Below are 23,303 nucleotides of genomic sequence, written 5' to 3' on the forward strand. Positions count from 1 at the left end.
TTTTTTTTTTTTTTTTTTTTTGAGTAGAGACACACACTGAAAGCACTTACATAGCCAGTAGGTCCATGGTTCATGGGATCCGTGAATTCTTTACTCAGACTGCCTAGGGTCAAATTTCCATACTGTGATTTAAAATCTGTATAACATTGGGTAAATTAAACATTTTCATTTGGAGACTCCTCGCTATTAAAACATAAATATAGGTGTAATATCCAACTAGCAATGTTATAATTAGGATAGAGGTAACAGATAGATGTAATGATGTAACAAATAGAGTGGCACCTGGTAGAGGCTAAGTGCTATGAAGAATTCGCTATTTTTGGAATTGTGCACACACTTAATCGTGATAGTAGTTGCAATAGTATCCATTAGTGATAGCATTTAAATATTTTTTGAATTTAAAATAATTATCTTAAGTCCGTGAAGTTTTTCCATATATGACACATTCTTTCTCTTTCAGTAATTTTTTAGTTGGAAGTTGAAAATTATATTCATCAGATGTTCAAGGCATTCATTTAAACAATTCATGCAGAGTGTGAATTTTAAATATTTATGTAAATTTTAACAATATAGGTTAAGGAGATTATTTGTAACCATATTCTGAAGGAATTTCCATCTGTTTCCAAGTTAAATAAGAGATAAGTTTGTTATTTTTGATTCATTGCAGATAAATATATTAAGATTTTTTAATTTGGCAAATTTCTCTTTATATGGTTTGCATTTTCATATATTGTGGCATAAATATGGAGTCTTTTAATTCATGTATAATCATACTCCAGAGACATTAAATCTCCAAACATAGTTTCACTTAAGCTTACTAATTATACCTATAAAACAATGAATGATGGCTACAAATTATTGGATCTGACTCTCATTCTTTATTACTTTTCCCTGGGAGAAAGAATAGTGAATGGGGAGATTTCAGACCATAAATTATTCCCATACATCATCAAGTATACGGTATTTAAATATGATTCCATACTGTGGTTTTATATTTACACTTGCAATTCACATTTTTTTAATTTTATAATAGTTTATTTGTACATATTTTTGTGGCAATTCACATTTTAACAAATTAAGAAATAATTATTTTGTTTGGTAATTATTATGTCAAAATATTATTTATTTGTATTAATCATCTCAATGTCTTTATTTTTTCTTAATAGCTCATATTGGCTAGTTTAGTTTAGGTTTAGTACTGGGATAAATTTTCATAGCCTTTTTAACTGGTTTTTATAAATTTCTCCAGTGAAGGCATATGGAATTTCATTCACTCCTCCTCACTTAAACAGTTGGGACTAGAGAAAAATTTCACTATCAAGAGAAGATTAGATGTAAGACTACCCAAGAAAGGCAAATGCCTTCATATGTTGCTTACTGAGGTGACATCACTTTACCATGCTATGGCAGTTTCAGAGGGACAAGTTAACACCTCCATAAATGTGTGTTAACCTACAATCTACAATGCCTATAACCAAAGCATCAGAAATGTTGCATCACAATCCATTCAGGCCCCTCTTCCTGTTCCCAACCTACTTTGCCTTTCCCATCTGCTTGTCTCAGGTATGCCATCAAATTTCAAAGGTTTGTTAATTTTTGCCTCTTCTTTTGCTTTATATCTTATAATCCACATATGAATGAAATCACCCTGTATTTGCCTTTCTTCATCGGATTTATTTATCTCAGCATAAACCTCTCATGCTATCCATGTTTTAAAAGGGGGAGACTTCATCTTTTTGTAATAGTTGAATACTATTCCATTCTGTATATATACCACAGCTTCTATATTCTCTCATCTGTCTTTAGGCACTTATAATTTGGCTATAGAAAAATTGCTGCAGTATTTATGATTTTTTGCAAATAGAAGTCAGTATATAAGAATTACTTCTGTGTATGATGCTGAATAGATTTCTAAATAATATTTGTTATAAAAAGACAAACATGGTTCTCCTTGTTCTGTCCTAAATTCAATATAAATATTGTTTTAGTTATTGGTAGTGATAATGAAGAGTGTGATAAATTTGCAAATGTAGTGAAAGTTATAGTTCTGACATTGTGTTAGAAATAGTGGGAGGTTGTATTTGAAATTTCAGGTGGGAAATCAAGTTGCAGGACTTAAAGGATGAAAGCAGAGGTTGGTAATTAAAAATAGAATAGTCTGGGAAAGCAATCCAAACTAGATTAAATGATGATAGGTTTGTCTTGCGACTCTTGGCTTTGCAGTGTCAAGAAGCATTTAGATGGAGTTGTAGAGTACGTAAGCACCTTGGTGGATATGGAACTGGAGTTTGAAAGTGAGGTGATTTGAGTGAGAGGTTCAAATAAGAGATGCAACTTTGGGCACCATTAAATAAAGCTTTATATTGAAATATAGACTTCTTTGCATAAAATTGGTATGGTTATTATTCTGAAAGACTAGAGTGGCAAGCCACTTACTCCCAAACAAAGAAATGATTATAATAGTAAGAGTAGCAAATGCAATGGTGAGAAGCAAAGTATGTTCAAATGACTACAAGTTAATGCATAGGTAATGTTTTTCAACATCTTTGTTGTAATGAATGCCCTGATGCATTTTTTAATAGAGTAAAAACAAAGTAGCTTTTTTTTTTTACAGTAGCAGTTAGAAAAGATGGATTACTCAGCATTGATTTTTGTCCCTTAAAGTGAGTATAATAAAAGAGGGACCAAAAAATTTACAGTGCTACACTATATACATAAAATTAGAATAGAGAATGCTAAAAATACATAGTGCTATATTAGATAATTCATATTTTGGCTTATTTAGTTTGCATCTTTGTTGATTCTGCAGATTTTACTCATGACAAACTGTCAATTCAACTCTTGCATTACGAGACATGTATTTTTCATGATATTGTTTCCTATGGCAATATGTTGGGTACGAGTCCTTTCAAGTAATCAAATGGTACTGAATAGAGTCATAAACAAAAGAGCAACTATAACTTACTCTCATTGTTAGCTTTTTCCTCTGATGCATGGATATTCTTTGCAGTCATTTAAACATATAGTACACTCTTATTTTGACGAAGGAAAACTAAAAATTACACTTTTTTTAGAATAAATAAAGAATGCTTAGGTAAACAAAGAATGCTCATGTAATAGTAATCTGAAACATTAACACAATAAAGTGTGTTAAAACAAAGTAATATTTGTCCTACCCAAGATTTTCAGGCTTAAGAGTACTGTGATTTTTTAACAGATAAGGTATTTATTTGGTAATAGAATTACAGGTGTCTAGTTAGAGTTGTAGCATTTAGATAATTCTCACCTTGGCCCTCCCTGGTGGCACAGTGGGTTAAAATGCAGCACTGCAAGCGAGCCTTCAGCCCCTTCAATGCAAATTCGATACACTGCCCAGAAGCGGTCCACTTGGTGTGGCAAATTTCTCCTGCCTTGCCCACTGCTCCACTCAGCAGTGTACTTGATCAGTCTGCCTGTTCTGCTCCCCACTGTCGCTGATGAATCATCTCACCACACCTGCGCCTCTGACCTGTACCCCAGTTCTGTATGAATAAATAAATCTTTAAAAAAAAAAAAGGATAATTCTCATCCAGCATTAAATTAGGAAAGAACCAGACCTGTAAAACCAAACTTGATTGATAAAGTGAATTCTTCATCAGATATGGTGATGTTTTCAATGACCTGATGGAAAACAGACAAGATTAATTATCTAAATTTACAAGTTAATATTTTTATAGCTATGGCAGTAAGTTTCCCTAAAAAGAGACTTAACTGAACTTAGTCTAATTAAAGTGAATCAGGGATATTAAGATAAAATAGTCATTCTTGGTGAACAGTTTTATATTGTGCAAATGCAACTATGAATTAGTGCTGAAAGTAAAATTAGTACATTATCTGTATGGAAGGAAAATAAAAGATTTTATGTAAAGTGATTTTGACATAAGCCTAGATGAATTTTTATCGTCATTATGCTGTTAAAATCTAACTTTAATTCAGGATATAATCTACATGGTGACATCAGTTAATTTTATTCATGTCACAATTTCTAGTGATGGGAAAATAAGGCAATACTGACAGTAACCACAGCCACAGTTATTAATTTTAATAGAAATAGTGGTCTGTGTTACCATAACGGAGGGTAGAATTTCAAAGTAGGAATGAAATATACATATTATCACTGTTTATCACATTTCTAAATGTATGCACATTTATTATAATATACTTTAAATGTTTATTTGTAGAGATTTTGTGTTTATTTTTTGAAATCATATTAAAGAAATTTGGCAATCTCATTTTATTTAATATATGCTGGGGACACATTGTAACTTACAGAAAGTAAACTGTAAGTAAGTTCAGAAGACGCCAGTGTTTTGTGAAATTCTGCGTGTCTAAAGACAGAGACCATTTGTAAAATGCAGTTCCACTCACATTGCATGTTTTTGATAGCATATTTTTTCATTGCTTTCTATTTTAGAAAACATTTAGTGTGTTAAAATTGTTATTGTTTATGAATGCTTTGTCAATGTTTCCTGATCCACTTGCAAAGAATTATGTCTGTTTTCTTGGAAAACATGCATTATAATAAACAGTAGTCTCTAGTAGTACATGATAACAGTTAAACCAAAATTGAACTTAGTCAGTCACCACTACTGAACCAAAGACTTTAAGAATTTTAAGAAATACAGTCTGGTATACCAGTGCATTGTAAGTCAGGAGAACTGAAATATTTACCTGAAACAATGGCCAGCACGTATTCCTTATAAAGAAAGGAGTAAACATTAGCTATTGTGGCACAAAAAAATTACCTCAGAATGCCATGGTGTACAACATTTTATACATCGTACTTCTATTTTGAAGAATCTAGTTGGGCTCTCTGCTTTACATCTCTTCTGGAAGCAATAAGGTGACCACAGGGCTGTAGGCATCTCTGGTTTCTAACGAGGCAGGATCCAATTCCAAGTTTACCCATGTAGCAGCTGTCATACCTTGGGTCCTCAAAGGTATTGAACTGAGCACCTTGGTTCCTAGCTGGCTGTTACCCAGAGACCATCAATAGTTATCAGCACTATAAATTCCCCATAGGATGCTCAGTACTTGGTAACCCGATTCCACCACTCAAAAGATCCAGAGAAAGTGCATGCCAACAACATGAATGTCAGTTTTGTTTTTTGTTTTTTTAATAACCTTCTTGGAAATGACATCCCATTACTTTTGCCATATTCTCTTCATTAGTAACAAGGTATTTGGAGAAACAGATCAAACAAAAAATGTGAATACCAAGACACAGGGGTCCTTGATGGTCATCTTAGATGCCTCCTACATTGCCAGTTTATTCAGTCAAAATGAAATTAGAATAAAGACTGTTATATAATTCAAATACATTGCAAACTCCAGAATTAGACCAGTTGTCCACATATGTCTAGACAGTAACTTTGGGAGCAACTGGACGTCAGTTTCTCCTGTTTAACTACTTAGTCAAGACATCGTTTCTGTACACTACTGATTCTTATATTCTTTCTTTAGATATGATAATTATGTTAATGCAGCTTGGGTCCTGTTTGCTAGTCTGTTTCTTTAGTATAGCTTTGCAAATGTCTGAACTGATACTACATGTGTTAATTTTAATTTACTGCATAGAGTACTACTTAATTCAATAGTTTTTGTTAGCATGCTATCGTATAACATGTTCTGTTCTAAATACTGTCTAAACAACATTTGATAATTCCATTAGAAGACATATGACAGATGGATAGCATATAGAAATGATAGTCTTTACCAAATTGTCCTTTCTTTAGTTAAAAAAATCTTATTTATTAAAAAAAGTAGGGCTTTTATTGAGTTTGTCATTTGTCAAGTTTTGTTCTAGGTAAGCATTTCAGTTCAACATTCTGTGTTAAGTAAAGTTCTTGGGAGTTACTACTTTATATATTCACAATTTCTGCCTAAAACAAATATAACTTATTAATATTACCAAATTAGTCATGCTATAAAAATAGAAAAAAATGAAAATGCTCAACTTGTAAAAGATGATTTTTTTTCCTCTAAACTCAAAAGAAAATAACTATGTTCTGACAAGAGCTGCCCTTGTAATTGCCACCTTTGGTTTTTCCCCAGAAATAACACATACACTTATTCTGAAACTCAATTTATTCACAGAGGATTTAGCCAGCATCTTTCAGACATACATGTACAAATGTTCAATTTGTGAGGATACATTGCTTGATTTGAAAGATCCTTTTTTTCTTTTTTGTAGTACCTTATTTTATTTTAAAGAAAAGGTAACGCTTCACCTCTATGCTTTATTTTAATTAAACATAGTATGTAATTTGTCCATTCATCGGTCAGTTCAGCTCTGCCTCAAATGATTATTTTCTGCCATTTCTATTTCATAATCTTTTCTCTCCCAGAAATAAATAGAAGAATGGAGAAAGTAATAAGAGATTTCATTTTGTTTCACTTTGCTGAAGTTGGGAGGTCTCACCTCCAATCAGGACAAGGTAACCTAAGTACAAAGCACCCCATTCCCACTTGCTGGTACATTAACCACTCTGATGGTTCCTCGCTTCTTACTAATGAATGCTTAATTAGAACACACTCACAAATACTTTACTAAAGCAGACCAGCCAGCAAAATATTTTTTCTGTATTTTCAAAAATAAAACTTTTAAACAAGTCCATGCTCTACTTTTTGTTTTGGATAAACTTGTAAAAATAATCTTTTAAATACAGTTAAACCGCAGTGTAATTATCTTCTAACAAGCAAATACCCATTAGCATATATAGTTCTAATTAATAGTACAGTTAAATTAAACAGTCTTCATAAACTTTGTAACTATTAGTTTACTCTTAAAACATAATAGACCAGAATCCATTTTATGTCCACACCCTAAAGTAATTTTCATGAATCTAAACCTGTTTTTTTTTTTTTTCTGAAGAATCCTAAGAAAGTCACTAAGCATCATTTTACTAATATGTGCATAGAAACTCTCAAAGGAGAATATTTGCTATGAAAAAATTCCCACATATCAGTAAAGTATAAATCTTCAGCTAGCTATTCATAAGTACTATTTGGTTTATATATTAAAACTTTGTTTCACATATGTGAACTTATTTTTAATTAGTAGTTGAAATAACCATAAAAGTTCAAAACAACATTAAAAATCTCAGCTATTCCTTACTAAGATTCATGTTATTAATATTTTGTTTCCATATAGTTTATAATTTTGTCTATCTGTGTAGTATTTTCTGAAGCATTTGAGAATAAGAGGTTTAAAATATGGTTCTTTTTTTTTTTTAAGATTTATTTATTTGTGCATACAGAACTGGGATACATTCCAGAGGCTCAGGAGTGGCGAGAGGTTTCACCAGAGACAGAGTGGGGAGCAGAACAGGCAGATCAAGGAAGTACACTGCTGAGGGGAGCAGCGGGCGGGTCAGGAGAGGTCTACCACGCCATGTGGTCACCTCCGGGGCAGGCGGGAGTCGAACTCATGAAGAAGTGGCTTTAGTTTCTCTGTGCTGCACTTTAACCCGCTGCGCCACCAGGGAGGGCCTAAAATATGGTTCTTTACTCTTTATACATACCCACAATATTTCCGGGTATACACTAAAATAAGGTTGTTTATTATCATCAACATGATATATTTATTAGCTGAGTAATACTTTTATTGATATTCTAATTTATTTGAATTAATCACGTCTTATAGAGTTCTCTCACCTTTTTAGCATTAACAGCAATCCAAATTTAAATCATGTATTATATTTAGTTATCATTTTTCTTTAGCATCCTTAATATTGAGTATTTACTTAATTTTTTTAACAGATTTTTTTTTTTAAAGATTTATTTATTTGTGCATACAGAACTGGAGTACAGGCCAGAGACTCAGGGGCGGTGAAAGACTTCACCAGAGACAGAGTGGGGAGCAGAACAGGCAGATCAACGAAGTACACACTGCTGAGGGGAGCAGCGGGCGGGTCAGGAGAGGTCTGCCACGCCACGTGGTCACCTCCGGGGCAGACGGGAATCGAACTCATGCGAAAGTGGTTTCAGCTTCTTAGTGCAGTGCTTTAACCCGCTGCACCACCAGGGAGGGCCGTATTTACTTAATTTTTTAAAAAAATATATAAAATTGATATTTTTAGAGAATACAGTCTTAAAAGAATGTGTCACACTCTGCATTTGATGTTTCCTTAGATTCTGATCACATATTCTAACTCAATATATTAACCAAGTAAAGTTGTGTACTTCACAACTTCACAAGGCATAAAATCCAAGGCAAATAATGTCCACCTTCTCTTTATTTGGTAATATTTGTTTTGATATTTCTTCCTGTATGCTGTTATTTAACACTTGCCACTTTCAGGCATTTCAAGGTACATGTTTACACATAGCTATGTATAATTTATTTTGTTATTTGCTCTTAAGGAAATTATAGCCAGACTTCAATCCGTTTCTCTAAGAAAGACACAAGAATTTGAGTCCTCTGATGAGTGGTTGTAACAATATTAAGGTTCTAGTAATGCAACACATGGAGTTTAAACCCTGTGTACATGTGTATAGAATAAATGTTCATGGCAAATATTTTGACAGAAGTTGATGACTTCTTAACGTTAAACATAGAATTGATTGTTCCCTGTCACATAGACAAATAGTAGATAGTTGAAAATAGTGATTTTTTAAATCAGTTTTGTTTGGTTGTATTCATGGAGATAAGGTTTTAGGACATTCAGCTCCTAAATATATCAGAATTCATAGAATGAAAAGGCCCAGATTCTACTCCAATTAGGGAAGGTATTTTAGTTTCAGAACAAAAGGCCATTAATACCCAGTAAAATAAATTGTCCAAAGGATGGATCAAAATCATGATCAAACCTGAAAATCAGGCAAATAATCACTTCTTTAATATACCAGTAATATAAATGTCACTTTGCAAGAACCCAAATGCTCTAAGTAAATCTAGTTGTTTCGGAAAAGTATTTTGTGCAAGGCTACAGTGGACTAAATAACTTAAAGCAAGGGTAATCATAACCATCTGCAGCTTTTCAGATGCCTTCTTTTCACATTTTTGGTTCAGTTTCCATCACTATTTTCTCTGTTTGGTTTCCATATTGGAAAAAAAATGTTCTGAATAGATCATTTTACTCAACAACCAACCTGTCTATTCCCATAATAAAGTCTAGTCCTACCTGCTTTGAGTTGTCAATTTGTTAAAGCTTAGGTATTTTTCTGGTTTCCTGCACTTTCCTGGAGTCTGATATATAGGATGGGATTTCACTTTCACATTTTTTGTCTAAAAAAATCTTTGTTCTTAGAATTTTTTTTATGAAATATATTGTGTTCCTTCATACAGTTGGTTCTTTGAAGAGAAATAAAACAATATGTGAAAAGTTCTTGAATATATTTGTTATTTACTCCAGTATCTAATGAGTTGTATCATAATGGTCCACTCGGTAATTCATTATCTTACTACTTGTACTAGTTTAGATGGATCAATAGATATAAACCCCACCCCTTATTCTGCTTTCTTACTCAAAGTTTGTGCCACTCTCTGGCATAGTAACCAGGTAGTTATGGATGAAACATTCAAGGGACTCTCAGGTCTAATCCTTTCTCACTTTTCAAACCCAGTTCTGTGGATCTCAAGTTCTGCAGTCATAACCTTGAATTGCATAAAATTTAAATCTATTGCAATATTTTTTCAGTTTTTACTTTTTATTTATATTTGAATCCAACTATGAATATAACCCCAGAAAGTCACATGTCCACATTTCATGAGAAGAAATGCTATTTACACAAGTCCTCTTATAAAAAAGGACTGTGCTAAACATTAGTCTCTCTTGAAATATTTCTCATGTTAAATGTAGACTTTGTGTCTCTGCTTCCTTGCTTTAGTAGTAGCAGAATGTTCTTACTCTAAATATAAAATTATAAAAAAAAGCAAGAAACAATATTTTCTTTAATTAACTTCTTCCTTTGGGGGTTTTAGAAGAGGGTTATGACTTGACAAAGATCCTTCCCATCTGTTCCTGTTTGTTTGCTTTTATTTTGACTTCCTTTCCTTGTCTTATCAAATATCACATGAATCATTAACATTTGTTTTCATCACTTATTTGGTTTCCCTTACTTCACATGATTAAGGCACTATGTTGAGAGAGGCTCAGGGCTACTTTATTTCATATTAACCTAATCTTGAACTAAATATTAACCTTTTTTTATGTTCTTTTATATGATTGCCCCACTACTGTGTTAATACTTTCCTAAGATCTGGAACAGTGAGACAAAAAGCACCAAACTTTGTTAGATTGTAGGTGTTTAGATAAAAGTTTTGAATAATTACTTTCCATTTTCAATCAAATTACTTCTGAACAGGAAATGAAATCTATTAATCCCTTTGTACAAAAAACATGTAAGAAGTCTTGTGAGGCCCTCCCTGGTGGTGGAGAAGTTGGAGCGCTGCACTGCAAAGCTAAGCCAAGCATTGGCCACTTCAGTGTGAGTTCGATCCCCACACGGGAGGTGACCCACATGGCACAGCAGTCCTCTCCTGTCTCGCTCACTGCAGTGTACTTTGCTGATCTGAATCCTCTCCCTGCCCCAGCATCTCTGGCCCCAATTCTGTATGCATAAATAAATAAAATGTTAAAAAAAAAAGTCAGGTGGGTGTTTGCTAAGGAAAATTGTTAAAAACTAGAATATGTGTATGTATTTATTTATTTGCATATTGTGTGATATCTTCCACTTACACACTCTCTTATTCATGATTTTATCTGGTTTTCACACTTTGACAGAACTGGATTTCTAATGTTACCTAGCTATCAATTGAAAAATGCTCCAGTTTGCATGTGTTCCTAATATTAGATCTTGCAAGTTAGTACAATTATTATTTCAAAGTTTTTCAGTTTTTAAAGTACGTGGACGTTACTTTATAGAACAAAAGTGAAATCCTCTACTGATAAGGATTAGATATATACCAGTAATTTCATATAATACTGGCAAAAACACCAAGTCCAAACAGTAAATTTAATACATGAACAAAAAGCAAATAGGAAATTTTGTGACAGCATCCTCATTTCTCTCTACCTACCCAAAACAAGGAAATAGCAAATAGATACTATAATATAGTGAATGGATCTGATTTGAGGGTTTCAACTTTAGTTTTAAAACCTGAAATCTATTTTTACAAATATTTTAAAATTTTTCCTCATTATCTGTAGAGCTAAGTCTGCATAATAACAATAAACAGCTTTAAAAATTCATGCTAGTAATAAACTATTCAGTGATCTAGATACTTTCTTATACACCAAATTATAGCTGTAAGCATCAAATCACAATGAACTTTGAAACTATTAGGAATTTGTAATTTAAATAGTTTCACTTAGTCCCTACTCCCAAATGCTTTTAATTAGAACAGACTTTTTAATTAAGTACTCCCATGCACAAAGTGTAGCTTGATGACTTCCCTGTCATATCAGCCTCCCATACAAAAGCAAATCATCATTGAGTCAAAGGAAGATATTTTCTCTGAGACCAAATTGTAAGAATTCTAGTTCTGATGTTGTTTATCTGAGGCTCTGCATATCAAAAAGACATCTGATTCTGGGAGCATTCAAGTAATATGGCCACAAGGCATGAGAACTACTGATAGTTAGATGTTAGGTGTTGACATCTTCCCTCTGCAAGACAGATATCAAATTTACTCTGGTGATAGTCTAGTTGTATATTAGTGAAAATTGATGTCGTCAAGTGGATACTAAGTTTGGATTCACTTAAATACTAAATCATTATACTTCCATTCACTCTGAAAATGTGCAGAATCTTTTTTTTTTAATTTTAAACTGTTTGTAAAAGGCAATGAGCACCTATTTTATTGATTTGCACAAAGTTTATATTTAAAATGTATAGATTTGACTCTTAACAGGTGCAATTATATTTAATAATATCAGCCATGTCAATAACAACCCTTATTGTCAATTTAAAGAAAAGTTTCTAATTAAAAACTTAGAAAAAGTTCTTTTAAAAAGTTCTCACCCATTTAATATATCAGAAATAACTTTCATAAACCTGGGTTAGCAATCAGGCAAACAAGAAAATATTTTTCTGTGCCAACACAGAAAACATGCGGAAATAAAGATAGTAAGGGAGATGGTAGGTGTGGGGTTAGCCAGTAAGTGTAAAGCCCAAAAGAAAGCCCTCAAAACAAAATTTATGTTTAAACCCTCTGACTTTCCAGAGGCAGACAATACATCTCTGAATAATAAAGGCTGAGACATGTACACACTCAGGAATTCCAATGATCTTTGTCCTGTAGCTTCTTTTGTCACAGAGCATTTTCTGTGGGCCAATGACTTGGCTTGCTATTTAAAGTGTCAGGGAAGGAGGGAGTATTGAAACAATTATTATGTAGTATAAAAACATGCTACAGTTGAATTATGAGTCCAGACATCTTTCCTAGCAGCCTTGTTCATTCAACTCCTACTAGGTGGTTTGTTATAAGAACCCTAAGATAGAACTGCAACCCCATAATTCTGAGGCTTATGGTTAGTTCACTGAATACATGTGGCTATTTACTAAAGGTGCAGAATCTATTGAAGTCCTCTGGAATTATATAAATTAGTTAACTTTTTTCCCTACAGATTTTGAGTTATTCAAGTGTATGTTTCAATAAAGATGATAAAATCATAAAGTAGCATTTCTTTGACTGTTAGCCTCTATAAACAAGTGGAGAAGGATTCAGTTATTTAGGATCTGCCTCATCCTGGTATATTTCTACTTCAATTAATTCTATCACTGCGTCAAACTATTATTTATTCATGGAAATACATTAACTACAGCAAGTGGTTATTTCTTCTATGATCCAATCTTTAATTTCTTGATAAATTTGCTTATTTCTTAGGAACACTAGTGAAAAATCAATAGACATTTATTAAAAGTTAAACATATATTATCTGTTTGTCTATGTATGTACCTACCTACATCATCTTTCCAATACCTAATATATGTAAATCACATGAAAGTTACCTCTGACTCTCACTAATTCATAGTATATATTTATTGAGTAACCTCAGTATATGAATAGTATCAACGAAGACAACATAGTTCCCTAATATGTTGAACAACATAGTTCCCTAATAATTTTACAAATTATTCTAAGATAAAACATCTGATTAAGGTTACATAAAATGAAGATGCCAATATTAATGTGAAGTAAAAATAACTTGTTGGTTTTAAACTCCCTAATAATTACTAAATCTGCTACAGAGTGTGTAAAAAACTACTCTGTTGCTTAATCTTGAAGGTAAGATCTGCAAATAGACTATCTTTTCTACTTTCTGAATTTACTGCAGGTTATCCTTTTTTAAAAAAAAATAATTCATGGAGCTACCAGACACTTTAATATTTATATGGCATACACATTTTATTTTAATAATTGGAAAACTTTCCTATTCTCACTTTTCCTACTCTGTGTGTTAAAACTTGAAATTTAGACAATTTTTCAGGAATATGTCCAAAATTTACACTACCCTGCAAGCAGGTTTAAGGTATTATACCAGGGGAAAAGTTTTCATTTTGTTTTAATTTTTCCTCTAGTATTTTAATTTCCCATTCTTATTTCTGTTTCATTCTAATCAGATTATTGAATGTGTCCAAGATTTTATTTATTTTTTCTTACTGTGTGTTTATCAATGGGTAAAAATTGAGTATTTTCATTTTATCATTTGTTTGTTTAATCTCTGCTTAGAGGGGAGAGTCTATATAGTTCATTGATAGTAATGGTATCACCTTAGATGACTTTCACATAAATAGTGACAAATATGCACAATAGTTACATTACATGGTGTATTTAGCAACACTGCTAAGTAATAAGATGGGCACCTAATCTTGCACATGGAGATACACCTGAATGCATTCTAAGGAAATTTGGTTCTGCAAGCTTGGAGGAATTAATTGTCATTCAACAGAAATCAGCTTGCTTTGCATATCAGTCAAACCCATGCACTCATAATTATCTGTTTCCAGAGTGCTCCTGAACTGATATCAAACTAACAAATATATATTTATGACAACTAAAAATGTTATATTCATTTTAATCACATAAACTTTATGTAATTGTGAAACTAACTTTGAAAATAAGTTCAAAATGATTACATCCTAAATGAGAAAAAAAAATAGGTTAACCCCACCAATTTTAAGTCAGTCTGTTGTGTTTATATTTACATATATTTGTGTTCCTCAAATATCATTATTAATTCTGTTCTATTGTTCATTTTTAGATGGGAGACTGTATTTGAAAACTACTGTCATGTACTGAACCTTTCCTGTTGAAGACATCCACGTTCTCTTAAAGAATTTTACAGTCAGACATACATCATTGCAAAGTTCAGAGAAAATAAAGTCCTTTTAAGGGAACTCTCACAATTTTGTGTATTAATGTTCTTTAAAAGTTTAAGTATTCTACAAAAAAGTTTCCTCCACTGATTTTCACCTTGGTTCATGCCAGAGACCTGAGAATGTTTGTAAATGTACAAGTATCAAACTTCTTTCAGATAATGACTGCAACTTTGCTGCTGGACACTTACACAGAGTTAAAGACGGGTCTGAGTAAGACCAACTTTGTTTTTTAATGGAATGAACCATTTTCCTCTTGTGAGAATTCTGTATTTGAGCACATCAAGAGACTCTCGTAGCAGTGGTTACCCAAATTTACAGAATGCTGTCCTCCCAAACCAGCAAGAAACACCTGGAAATGAACTTGTAGGGGGCATAGAGGATTCCTGAAAACCCAGAAAATAAAGAGTAATATTCTGTTACATTCACTTTTAAAACTCTCTACTTGTGGGTTTTCTCCTGAAGATTTTTTTTCACATACTTTCCAAAAGACCAACAAGTGGGTGTTGACACCCATCCAGTGAAATAACATTTTGCATATCTGAAAAGAAGCATTGACTATAACCCAAAAGCTTTTTTTTTTCTTAAAAAAAAAAAAAAAAAACACAATACAAATGTAACATGTTTTCATTCCAGACTGGTAGTGACATATAGAATTAAAAATGATAACGAAGCTTCTTATTCAAACTGTTGGTCACATGTACAGTATATAAACATAAAACATACACGGAAGGTATTATGTATGCAGTAGTATAATAGAATTTAGGAAAATGAAAATTTTAGAAAATATGTTTTGTCACCCTGTTGGTCAGAAAGACACCTTTCTGGTTTTAACGCATGCAGGCATGTAAATATTTGTCTGGAGTCACAGTATTAATGAATGAGACCTTAAGCATCTGGTGACATCAGAACTCTCTGTCAGCCACTTTTATTTGTATATTGAACCCTAGCTAGTGCCCCAAACTGCACTACTAAGAATGGATTGTGGCTGAACAGTAAATCAAAACACCAGAACTATTTTTATATGTTAATGTCATATTATGTTAATGTTGCTGAAAAACAAAAACCTAACAAACCCTTGATGTATCAGTCCAATACCATGTAGCGCTGAGTGATAAAGTTAAAATGTGTTGTGCTTCCTGCCTGTCAGAGGGAAGGGTGGCTCCTGTGTTACTTTCACTGTCTTTTTGAAAGTTACAGTATGTGTTTTCACTTTTGTGCAGATAACTGGAAGTAAGCTGCAAACAGTGCTATTGCAAGCTGAAGTTACCTTCTCTTTTCTTACCTATCTGGAGTTCCACCTTTAAAGACTGGTATTATGAATCAATACAGTCGCTGTACATTTTACGAATTTGCTGTCATCTTAAAATTGTATGATCATAAAATTATTTATTGCCATAAACAGCGAAGTCTTAAATGTCCAAGGAAATTAGCTTAAAATGTTTAAAGATAGTTCCGATTGGGTATTAATTATTTGGTTAAAAATAACATTAGTGATATTCTGGCACTAAGCTTCTGTAGTTTTTAGGTCTTCCTTGCAATACTGGAACATATTTCTTTTGTGTAGCTCACTATTAACCAGCTAAGTCCATTTTTTTTAATATAATAAAAGGTTATGTATACAGTTCCTATTTTAGCTTGCTTAAAAGGGAGCAATATTTTTATTTAAAATATTGTTAGTTAATGCTTTGTAGAAACTTGTTTTTCTAAGCATAGTTCTTCCATACCACCTTTTATTGTTTGAGCACAACAAATTCTATTCTTAGGTGTATGTATTTCTTGATTTTCCCTGTAAGCAGTCTTTAAAGGATTACAACATTTAAAATTGGAGGGACTTGTGGCAAGCTTTTGACTCATACATTTTTTGAAAAATTTTTAAAAAAACCTAAAACTTACATATGTAGTAGAATCAGCCATTGCTCTGCTCCTTGCATAGAGTCACCTGTTAAGTAGGTTAAATAGTTTTAAAATAATACTTTCAAGGCCTTTGAGAATGCTTTAGTGTTTGGTTCAATTTAAAAGGAAATTTTAGCAAGGATTAAAGATAAAAGCTATCAACTATATGTTGAGAGAATCTTACTAACATGTTGTAAATATTACAATTCATGAAATGTTATTTTAAGTTTGTAACTTAAGGGTTTTGAACATTTTTTAGTTTTACAGGTTGTTTTGAAATTTGTGTTTTGGTAGAGACAAGTAAAATTGTGCTCGTTTTATGGTTTCCATGCTTTTGTAATCCTAAAAATATTAATGTCTAGTTGTTCTATATTATAACCACATTGCGCTCTATGCAAGCCCTGGGAACAGAACATACTCATCTTCATGTAGGACCTATGAAAATTGTCTATTTTTATCTATATATTTAAAGTTTTCTAAAAATGATAAAAGGTTATTACGAATTTTGTTGTACAAAATCTGTACAAAAATCCGTTTTTACATCATAATGCAAGAATTGGAAATTTTTCTATGGTAGCCTAGTTCTTTGAGCCTGGTTTCAATGTGTGAACCACATTTACTGTTATTGTATTTAATTTTCTTTTCTTTTCAACAATCTCCTAATAAAACTGTCTGAAATCTCCCTGTGACTTTATTTATAGTTCTTCTTTATTAAATTTTGTGAAATGCATAGCATTGAAGGAATATTTACTTTCTAATGGGAGGCATCTAAAAACAACATAAGTCAGCTCTTTGCAATGCGAGGGGAATGATGCTCAATGATTTTATTTAACATGCAACTGCTTCTATCTCTAATATGAATTACTGTGGTGAAAAACATCATAAAAGCACACTCTGTAGTTATTGTTTAACAAGCAGATTTTCCATATTTTGTTTCTTGCCAGCTAAGCAAACTGCCCACATATACATGATTTATTTATGTACATTTCTCAGTTTATGAAGCTGTTATTTGTACCTTTTTCCTTTATATTCTTATATTCCCATGATTCTTATTTCACAAAGCTTTGTGCTGAATAATGTAAAGTAGACATGTTGAAGGAACAAAATATATTATAACCATCTCTACAAGAGAGTAGAATTTGTAACTCTAACTCAGTGTTTTGCTTTTGATCTATCATTAAAATACCCTTAGAAACTTTGAAATTTCAGTATCCTTTAATAATATATAAACATCTTAATCAAGGCAAAAAAAGTATCATTTGAAGAAATATTTACTGGTTTTCAAGAAAATGGAAAAATGGATTTTTCCTGTCTAAAGAAATCATTTCAATCAGTTAACAAATATGACTTTCCTTAATAAAAACATAGAATAGTTATATGCCCATTACAAACACATTTTGCCTTTTGTCACAATGTGTTTATGTTATTAAACATGTACTGGAACATCATACAATCTCTGGTTACTTGTGGATTTGGGTAACAATTTTCCCCATATATTCTCATCGGGACTAGCAAATTTTCAATCTGTATACAAGTTGTTTATTATTAGAGGAGATTAAATTATATAAAAAAGATATATTGCACTTTTTAAAATATGGGAAGTAAAGGTGCTGATAGAATTAAAACATTGCTACAAGTCGCATTATTAAAAATATGCTTTTCCTGTATCGGTTTGGTGTGAACACTTTAATATGTACAACTGTATATTATAGCTGAACTGACTCTTATTTATTTAGCTAAGCAGATTCACTAAAAAAGCCTTTATTCTGCACAAAGCAGAGTGGTGTAATGTCTCGGTGTAATGTTACCTCGGTGGTGTAATGACTGAAATTGACAGCATAGTGCTTGTACCAGAGGAGCTTACACATTTCTTGGAATTAAAAAAAATCTTAACTTTCAGCAACAAAATATTAATTGAGCATCATCTACTGTGTGCAGTAGACTCGGCGCTGGTATGAAGAGGATATTGTCTTAAACACCTTTACACTGAGGAAATGTTCTAGTACCTATATTGAACATTTATTATCTAAATAGTCATACAAAATGATTTGGGGATAAGACACTTGTATAGGGATCAAAAAATGTAATGGATACCTTTTCCCCCAAGAAAAATATCGTAATTGTTATTTTCATATAATTTGTTTATTTCTCTCAATCATATTTTTCTTACCAGGGATGACAAGTTTTAAGGTAAGTAACCTACTTAATCACACAGAAAATGTTATCAGCAAGTAAAATTTTCCTAATTTGTTCACAGTATTGAACGTGCATGGATAATATGCAATTCTTATCCCCTCCAACCTCTTTATATCTAGGGTAAGAAATAGTCTAAAATTTTCAAACACAAGAACATAAACCATCATGCCAAATGAGTATGTTAATCATTACATGTGTGGTGGCAGCATCATTTACTTTTATAGGTTATTGAGCTGGAGATTTTGAGTAGACACAGATTAGTTAGGACTCCTTTGGTGCCACATAACAAAGGCTAATTCCCGCTTGGTTTAATAGATAAAGGAATTGAGGTGCACATGGACCCTCAATCCAAGAGTGCAGCCAGCTTCTACACACCATGGTCCCCATTTCTATCTTTACTTTTCTGCTTCTCTCATTGCAGACACATTTGCCCTGCTCATCTCTTGACTCCTCTATTATCCGGGAGAATAAGACTCAGACCACAGATGAGCCAATCATTTTATCTCTCTCGTCTTAATTCTGATTCCTGAGAACCATAACCGAAAGGTAACTTGACAGTGTGTTACATGCATCTGGGAAATGTTAGAAACTACTGTGTTCGATTAACTTTGAATCATGTGGATTGGGGCAAGAACACTGGAATTGTTTAGTTTTTTATGTTTCTTATGAGCTGTTAATGTTGAAGACTATTGTTTGGGAGGGTGGCAAGTCTCAAGCTATGGAAAATGACTACTGTGCCTTTTATGTGGGAAAGGAGTTAGTTAGGGGTGGGAGTGGGAAATTGTAAACAGTGCAAATATTTAAAAGCCAACTCATAACTCTGTAATTTTGTTAAATTCATTTATAATATAGTTACTATATTTTAAGTAAATTTAGTATTTTCAACTTAATGCTGACTTGAATATGGATCTATAGTTCTTCCAATCACATACAGTAGAAGTCACTTCATTCCTTTAAATAAAACTATTGAACAATCTGAGCCAAAACCAATTGTATGAAGAGATAAAAATTCTATTTCATTATTGAGGCTTCCTGCAATTGAATGCCCTCCTTCCAAACATTGTTTCTCTTTTCATATCATTTGTGGAGAACCTGCAAATTTTCATTCCTAAGGTCCAGCTTTGAGAAGCAGCCAATGACCCTTCTTTTTGGAGAACCTCCAGTCTTATGGAAGCAAAAATTATAACCCATTGTGCTGTGATTTTGAATGGGAGATGAACTGTCTAAGAAATTTATGTTATAAACAGGAGGTTAAAGAGGTAATGTTTCTTTGCTTTTCTTGAACTGGTAAAATAGCAATCATTATAGTAGACTGTAATAAACTTTACATACATAATGTAATACTTGGAACAATAATTAAAAATATTGTATCAGTATACATACTAACAAACACTATAGACAATCTAAATGGAATTTATTGCTATAGTGAGGTCACTTCCAGGGTAAACAGTAGATGTATATTGTAATTGCTACAGAGTATAAAATACTTGGTTTCCAGCCCTCTATCAAATACTTTGAATATCTCTTTTTAGAATACTAATTGTGTATGAAATTTTTCTAATGCATTACAAAACAGATAAAGATTCATTTGGTTGATACATTTCCAGCACTAAACATCTCTAATTTTCATGTATTCTTAACTCACTTTCAACAATAATAAATTTTAAAAGATCAGTAAAGACTTATCCAACCCTGGTGGCGCAGTGAGTTAAAGCGCAGCACTAAGAAGCTAAAGCCACTTCAACATGAGTTCGATCCCCACCACTGCAGTGATCCACATGGTGCGGCAGACCTCTCCTGACCTGCCCACTGCTCTCTACTCTGTCTCCGGTGAATCCTCTCACTACCCCTGCACCTGTGGCCTTTACTCCAGTACTATATGCACAAATAAATAAATCTTTAAAGAAAATAAGGCTAAAGTGGAGACTATCAAATTATTACAATCAAGTTATTATTTAAATCTTTCTGGTGGTTTATATTTATATTGTAGAAGTTGGGAGAAGGTGTTCATACCAGTCAGTTCCTTTCTTATTCACTTTTTTAAGTTTACAAAGAAAAGGAGGAACTGCTAGAGTTGTATTTTTTTATTTAAAGTTATATAGTTGTCATGTGCCTGGATTCTTTAAACTGAGTATTTTTTAGCTCCCTCCATTAATAAGTTTGGATGCTTTTTAGTATATGTTTTGTTCCCACACATAGTTACTGTGAGACAGGTACACATCAGGGCCTAAATCTCCTGTAATATAGAGCAAAAATGGACATGAATAAAGAATCAGATCGAAGAATTAATAATAGCCAAAAGGCATAAGAACACAGTGTGTTTTGGTGGGGGTGGGGGCTGGCAGGGCTAGGGTTGGTAGAAAATTGACTAACATATAGAATGATTTAGCATCATATTTGATAAGCATTTAAAGCTGGCCATCTGTGGGGGCTAGGGGGTGCTATCTCAATGCTTTCATAATCTTTCAACTGAACTTACCTTGATAAAGCCAAATACATCTCTATTTTAGGAGTCCCCTTATATCTACTAAGTATTCAGCACTGGGACCAGCTATGTTCTTGTTCATTCTAACATTTGTACCTCATGTATTCAAAGTAAAAACAGGTTTTTTTTTTTTTTTTTTTTTAATCACAACCAACACCAGGCTTGAGCCAAATGCTGCAGAATCTCTGTACAGTGTAGTAAGCAGGCACCCATTCCTGCCATGAGAAGTCGAGATCTGTGTCCAACATCCTTCAGCAGACAGGTAACAGGTTCTCTGACAGGTCCCACTGCAATCTTGTCCCTCAGGTATAGATGAGAAACAGAATCCAATCCTTCCTCCAGGTGACTGGAGAATCTGAGATGTAAAGAGTCCTTAGCTTTCACAAAAAGAAAAGGAAAAAAAAAGTGTCACTTATTTGCCTCATGACATAAATCTCTCCTATAATCTGGAGGTGGATGAACAGCTGAGATCACAAAATTAGTTTTCAGAAAACTGCAAGTTCTGCATACTGACCTTGTAAATGACTTTGGATTGTGGTATTTATTTATAAATTTATATATTTTTATTTGCTTAAAATTGTTTTGAAGTTCTTAAAGACTAAATGAAGCCATAATATACCCTTTACCTATTTCCCCAAGGATAGCATTTCACATAATTATAACATAGTATTAATTCCAGAATGTAGACCTTGATATTTTCAGATTTCACCAAATTTCTATGTGGTTGTGTGTTTAGTTCTATAATTCTTTCACAAGTGTATATTCAGATGAGCACCATCAGAGTCAGGATACACAGTTGCATCACAAGAAAACCCATAGTTTCTCTCTATAGATGTCCTCACTAATTTTGGCCTGAACAAAGTAAAGCCCTTTCTTATGACTTTCTTGTGAAAGTTTGGGTTCTCCAGAGAAACATAGCAATATGATGCACACACACACAACACGAAAGATTATGAAGTGTCAATTCACTTGAGTATAAAGTCTAAGAAGCCCCTTGATATTGCCTGCAGGTTGGAAAACCAGCAAATCCAGTGACATAATTGCAATCTGAATCTAAAAACTTGAGATCAGCAAGAACCCATGTTGTTATCCTAGTCTGATGCCAAAGGCTTGTGAGCTACATTGTCAATGTTATAAGTCTAAGTCCGAGGGCAGGAGAAATGCCCTCTGTCCCAGATCATGTACGATAATCTTTCTTTTTGATCTGTCCAGGCATACAATGGTTTGGCTATGCCTTCTCACACTGGGAGGAGCAGTCTCCTTTACTTAGTCCACCCATTCAAATGCTGATATCTTCCTGAAACACTCTCATAGAGACCCCAGAAATAATATGAATATGTCCTAACCAAGTTCCTTGGCATCAATGGACTTCTCAATTTGACACAGACAATTAAACATCAAGAATCCACCCTTTGTCAATGTGATACCCATGTCCACTTCCTTAAACTCTACTTAATCTCCAAATAAAGATTGTAAAGTCATATTTTGTCCTGAACACACTAATCCCTTCTTTAAAAGAGGAAATAAAATCTTTAAGTGATGTTTACTCTAATCTTTAATATACTCTAACTTAAATAACATAGTGTAAATTTAACAACAATTAAATGATAAAAAGTTAACAGATGTTACATGACAAGGGGATTGGAAAAGAAAAAAAAATATTTGAAAGTCATAACACATACATGCACATAACACATTTACCTATTCAAAACAAAGTGAGAAAGGAAGAATAAAACAATATGTCCCTATTTTCTAATACTGGTGGCATCCCTGTAAATGGTTTTTATAAATGATTTTGGTATGTACTCTTCATTACCTTCACTATTAGAGCCTCAACTGGTTATGTGTTGTTTAACTTGAAGGTCTTAGAGGGTGGAAATCCCAACCACAGCTATAAAGGACAGATGGTTCTTGAAGAAGAACAATGGATTATTGCAAAGGGATGGTGGTGTTAATATCTGCACCACCTCAAAAAATTCAGTAGATGCATTAACAGCACCACTTTTATTTTACTATTTTCTAGGTAAAAGGAATTCTATTGAATGACCCTTGGTCTTTCTCACAGTCATCACCTTCAATCCATAGATTAACAAGTAATTTGTGAGGGCTGTCTGCTGCTGAGTATAATTGTTCCAATCATGCATTTTGGACCACAGGATGTCACAATTGAGAAAAGTGCCTACAATCTTTTATGTTTGGAGATTTCTATGGAACAACTTTTGGTAACTGTATCTCATCAAGGGTGAAGTGAGAATATATTCCATTCACCCACCTCTGCTATTGCACACATACACACTTTGATTAAGTGGCATGATGATGGACTGTTCAGCAGTCCATTGTCTCCTTGGCTGGGTAGAATATG

At 33.0% G+C, this 23,303-nt stretch overlaps 1 protein-coding gene across 1 annotated transcript in view; it reads left to right on the forward strand.

The window, feature by feature from the left end:
- Positions 1-14,968, forward strand: part of DACH1 (dachshund family transcription factor 1) — a 382,796-nt gene extending 367,828 nt beyond the window's left edge. Inside the window, exon 12 of the mRNA XM_012723346.1 lies at positions 14,250-14,968. Within this exon, the coding sequence (XP_012578800.1) occupies positions 14,250-14,287 (38 nt within the window). The 3' untranslated portion in view covers positions 14,288-14,968. The remainder of the gene's footprint in view (positions 1-14,249) is intronic.
- Positions 14,969-23,303: the final 8,335 nt, after the last annotated feature.

The sequence above is a fragment of the Condylura cristata genome, unplaced genomic scaffold (genome assembly GCF_000260355.1).
Source record: "Condylura cristata isolate star-nosed mole 26May11 unplaced genomic scaffold, ConCri1.0 scaffold00010, whole genome shotgun sequence".
Taxonomy (NCBI): domain Eukaryota; kingdom Metazoa; phylum Chordata; class Mammalia; order Eulipotyphla; family Talpidae; genus Condylura; species Condylura cristata.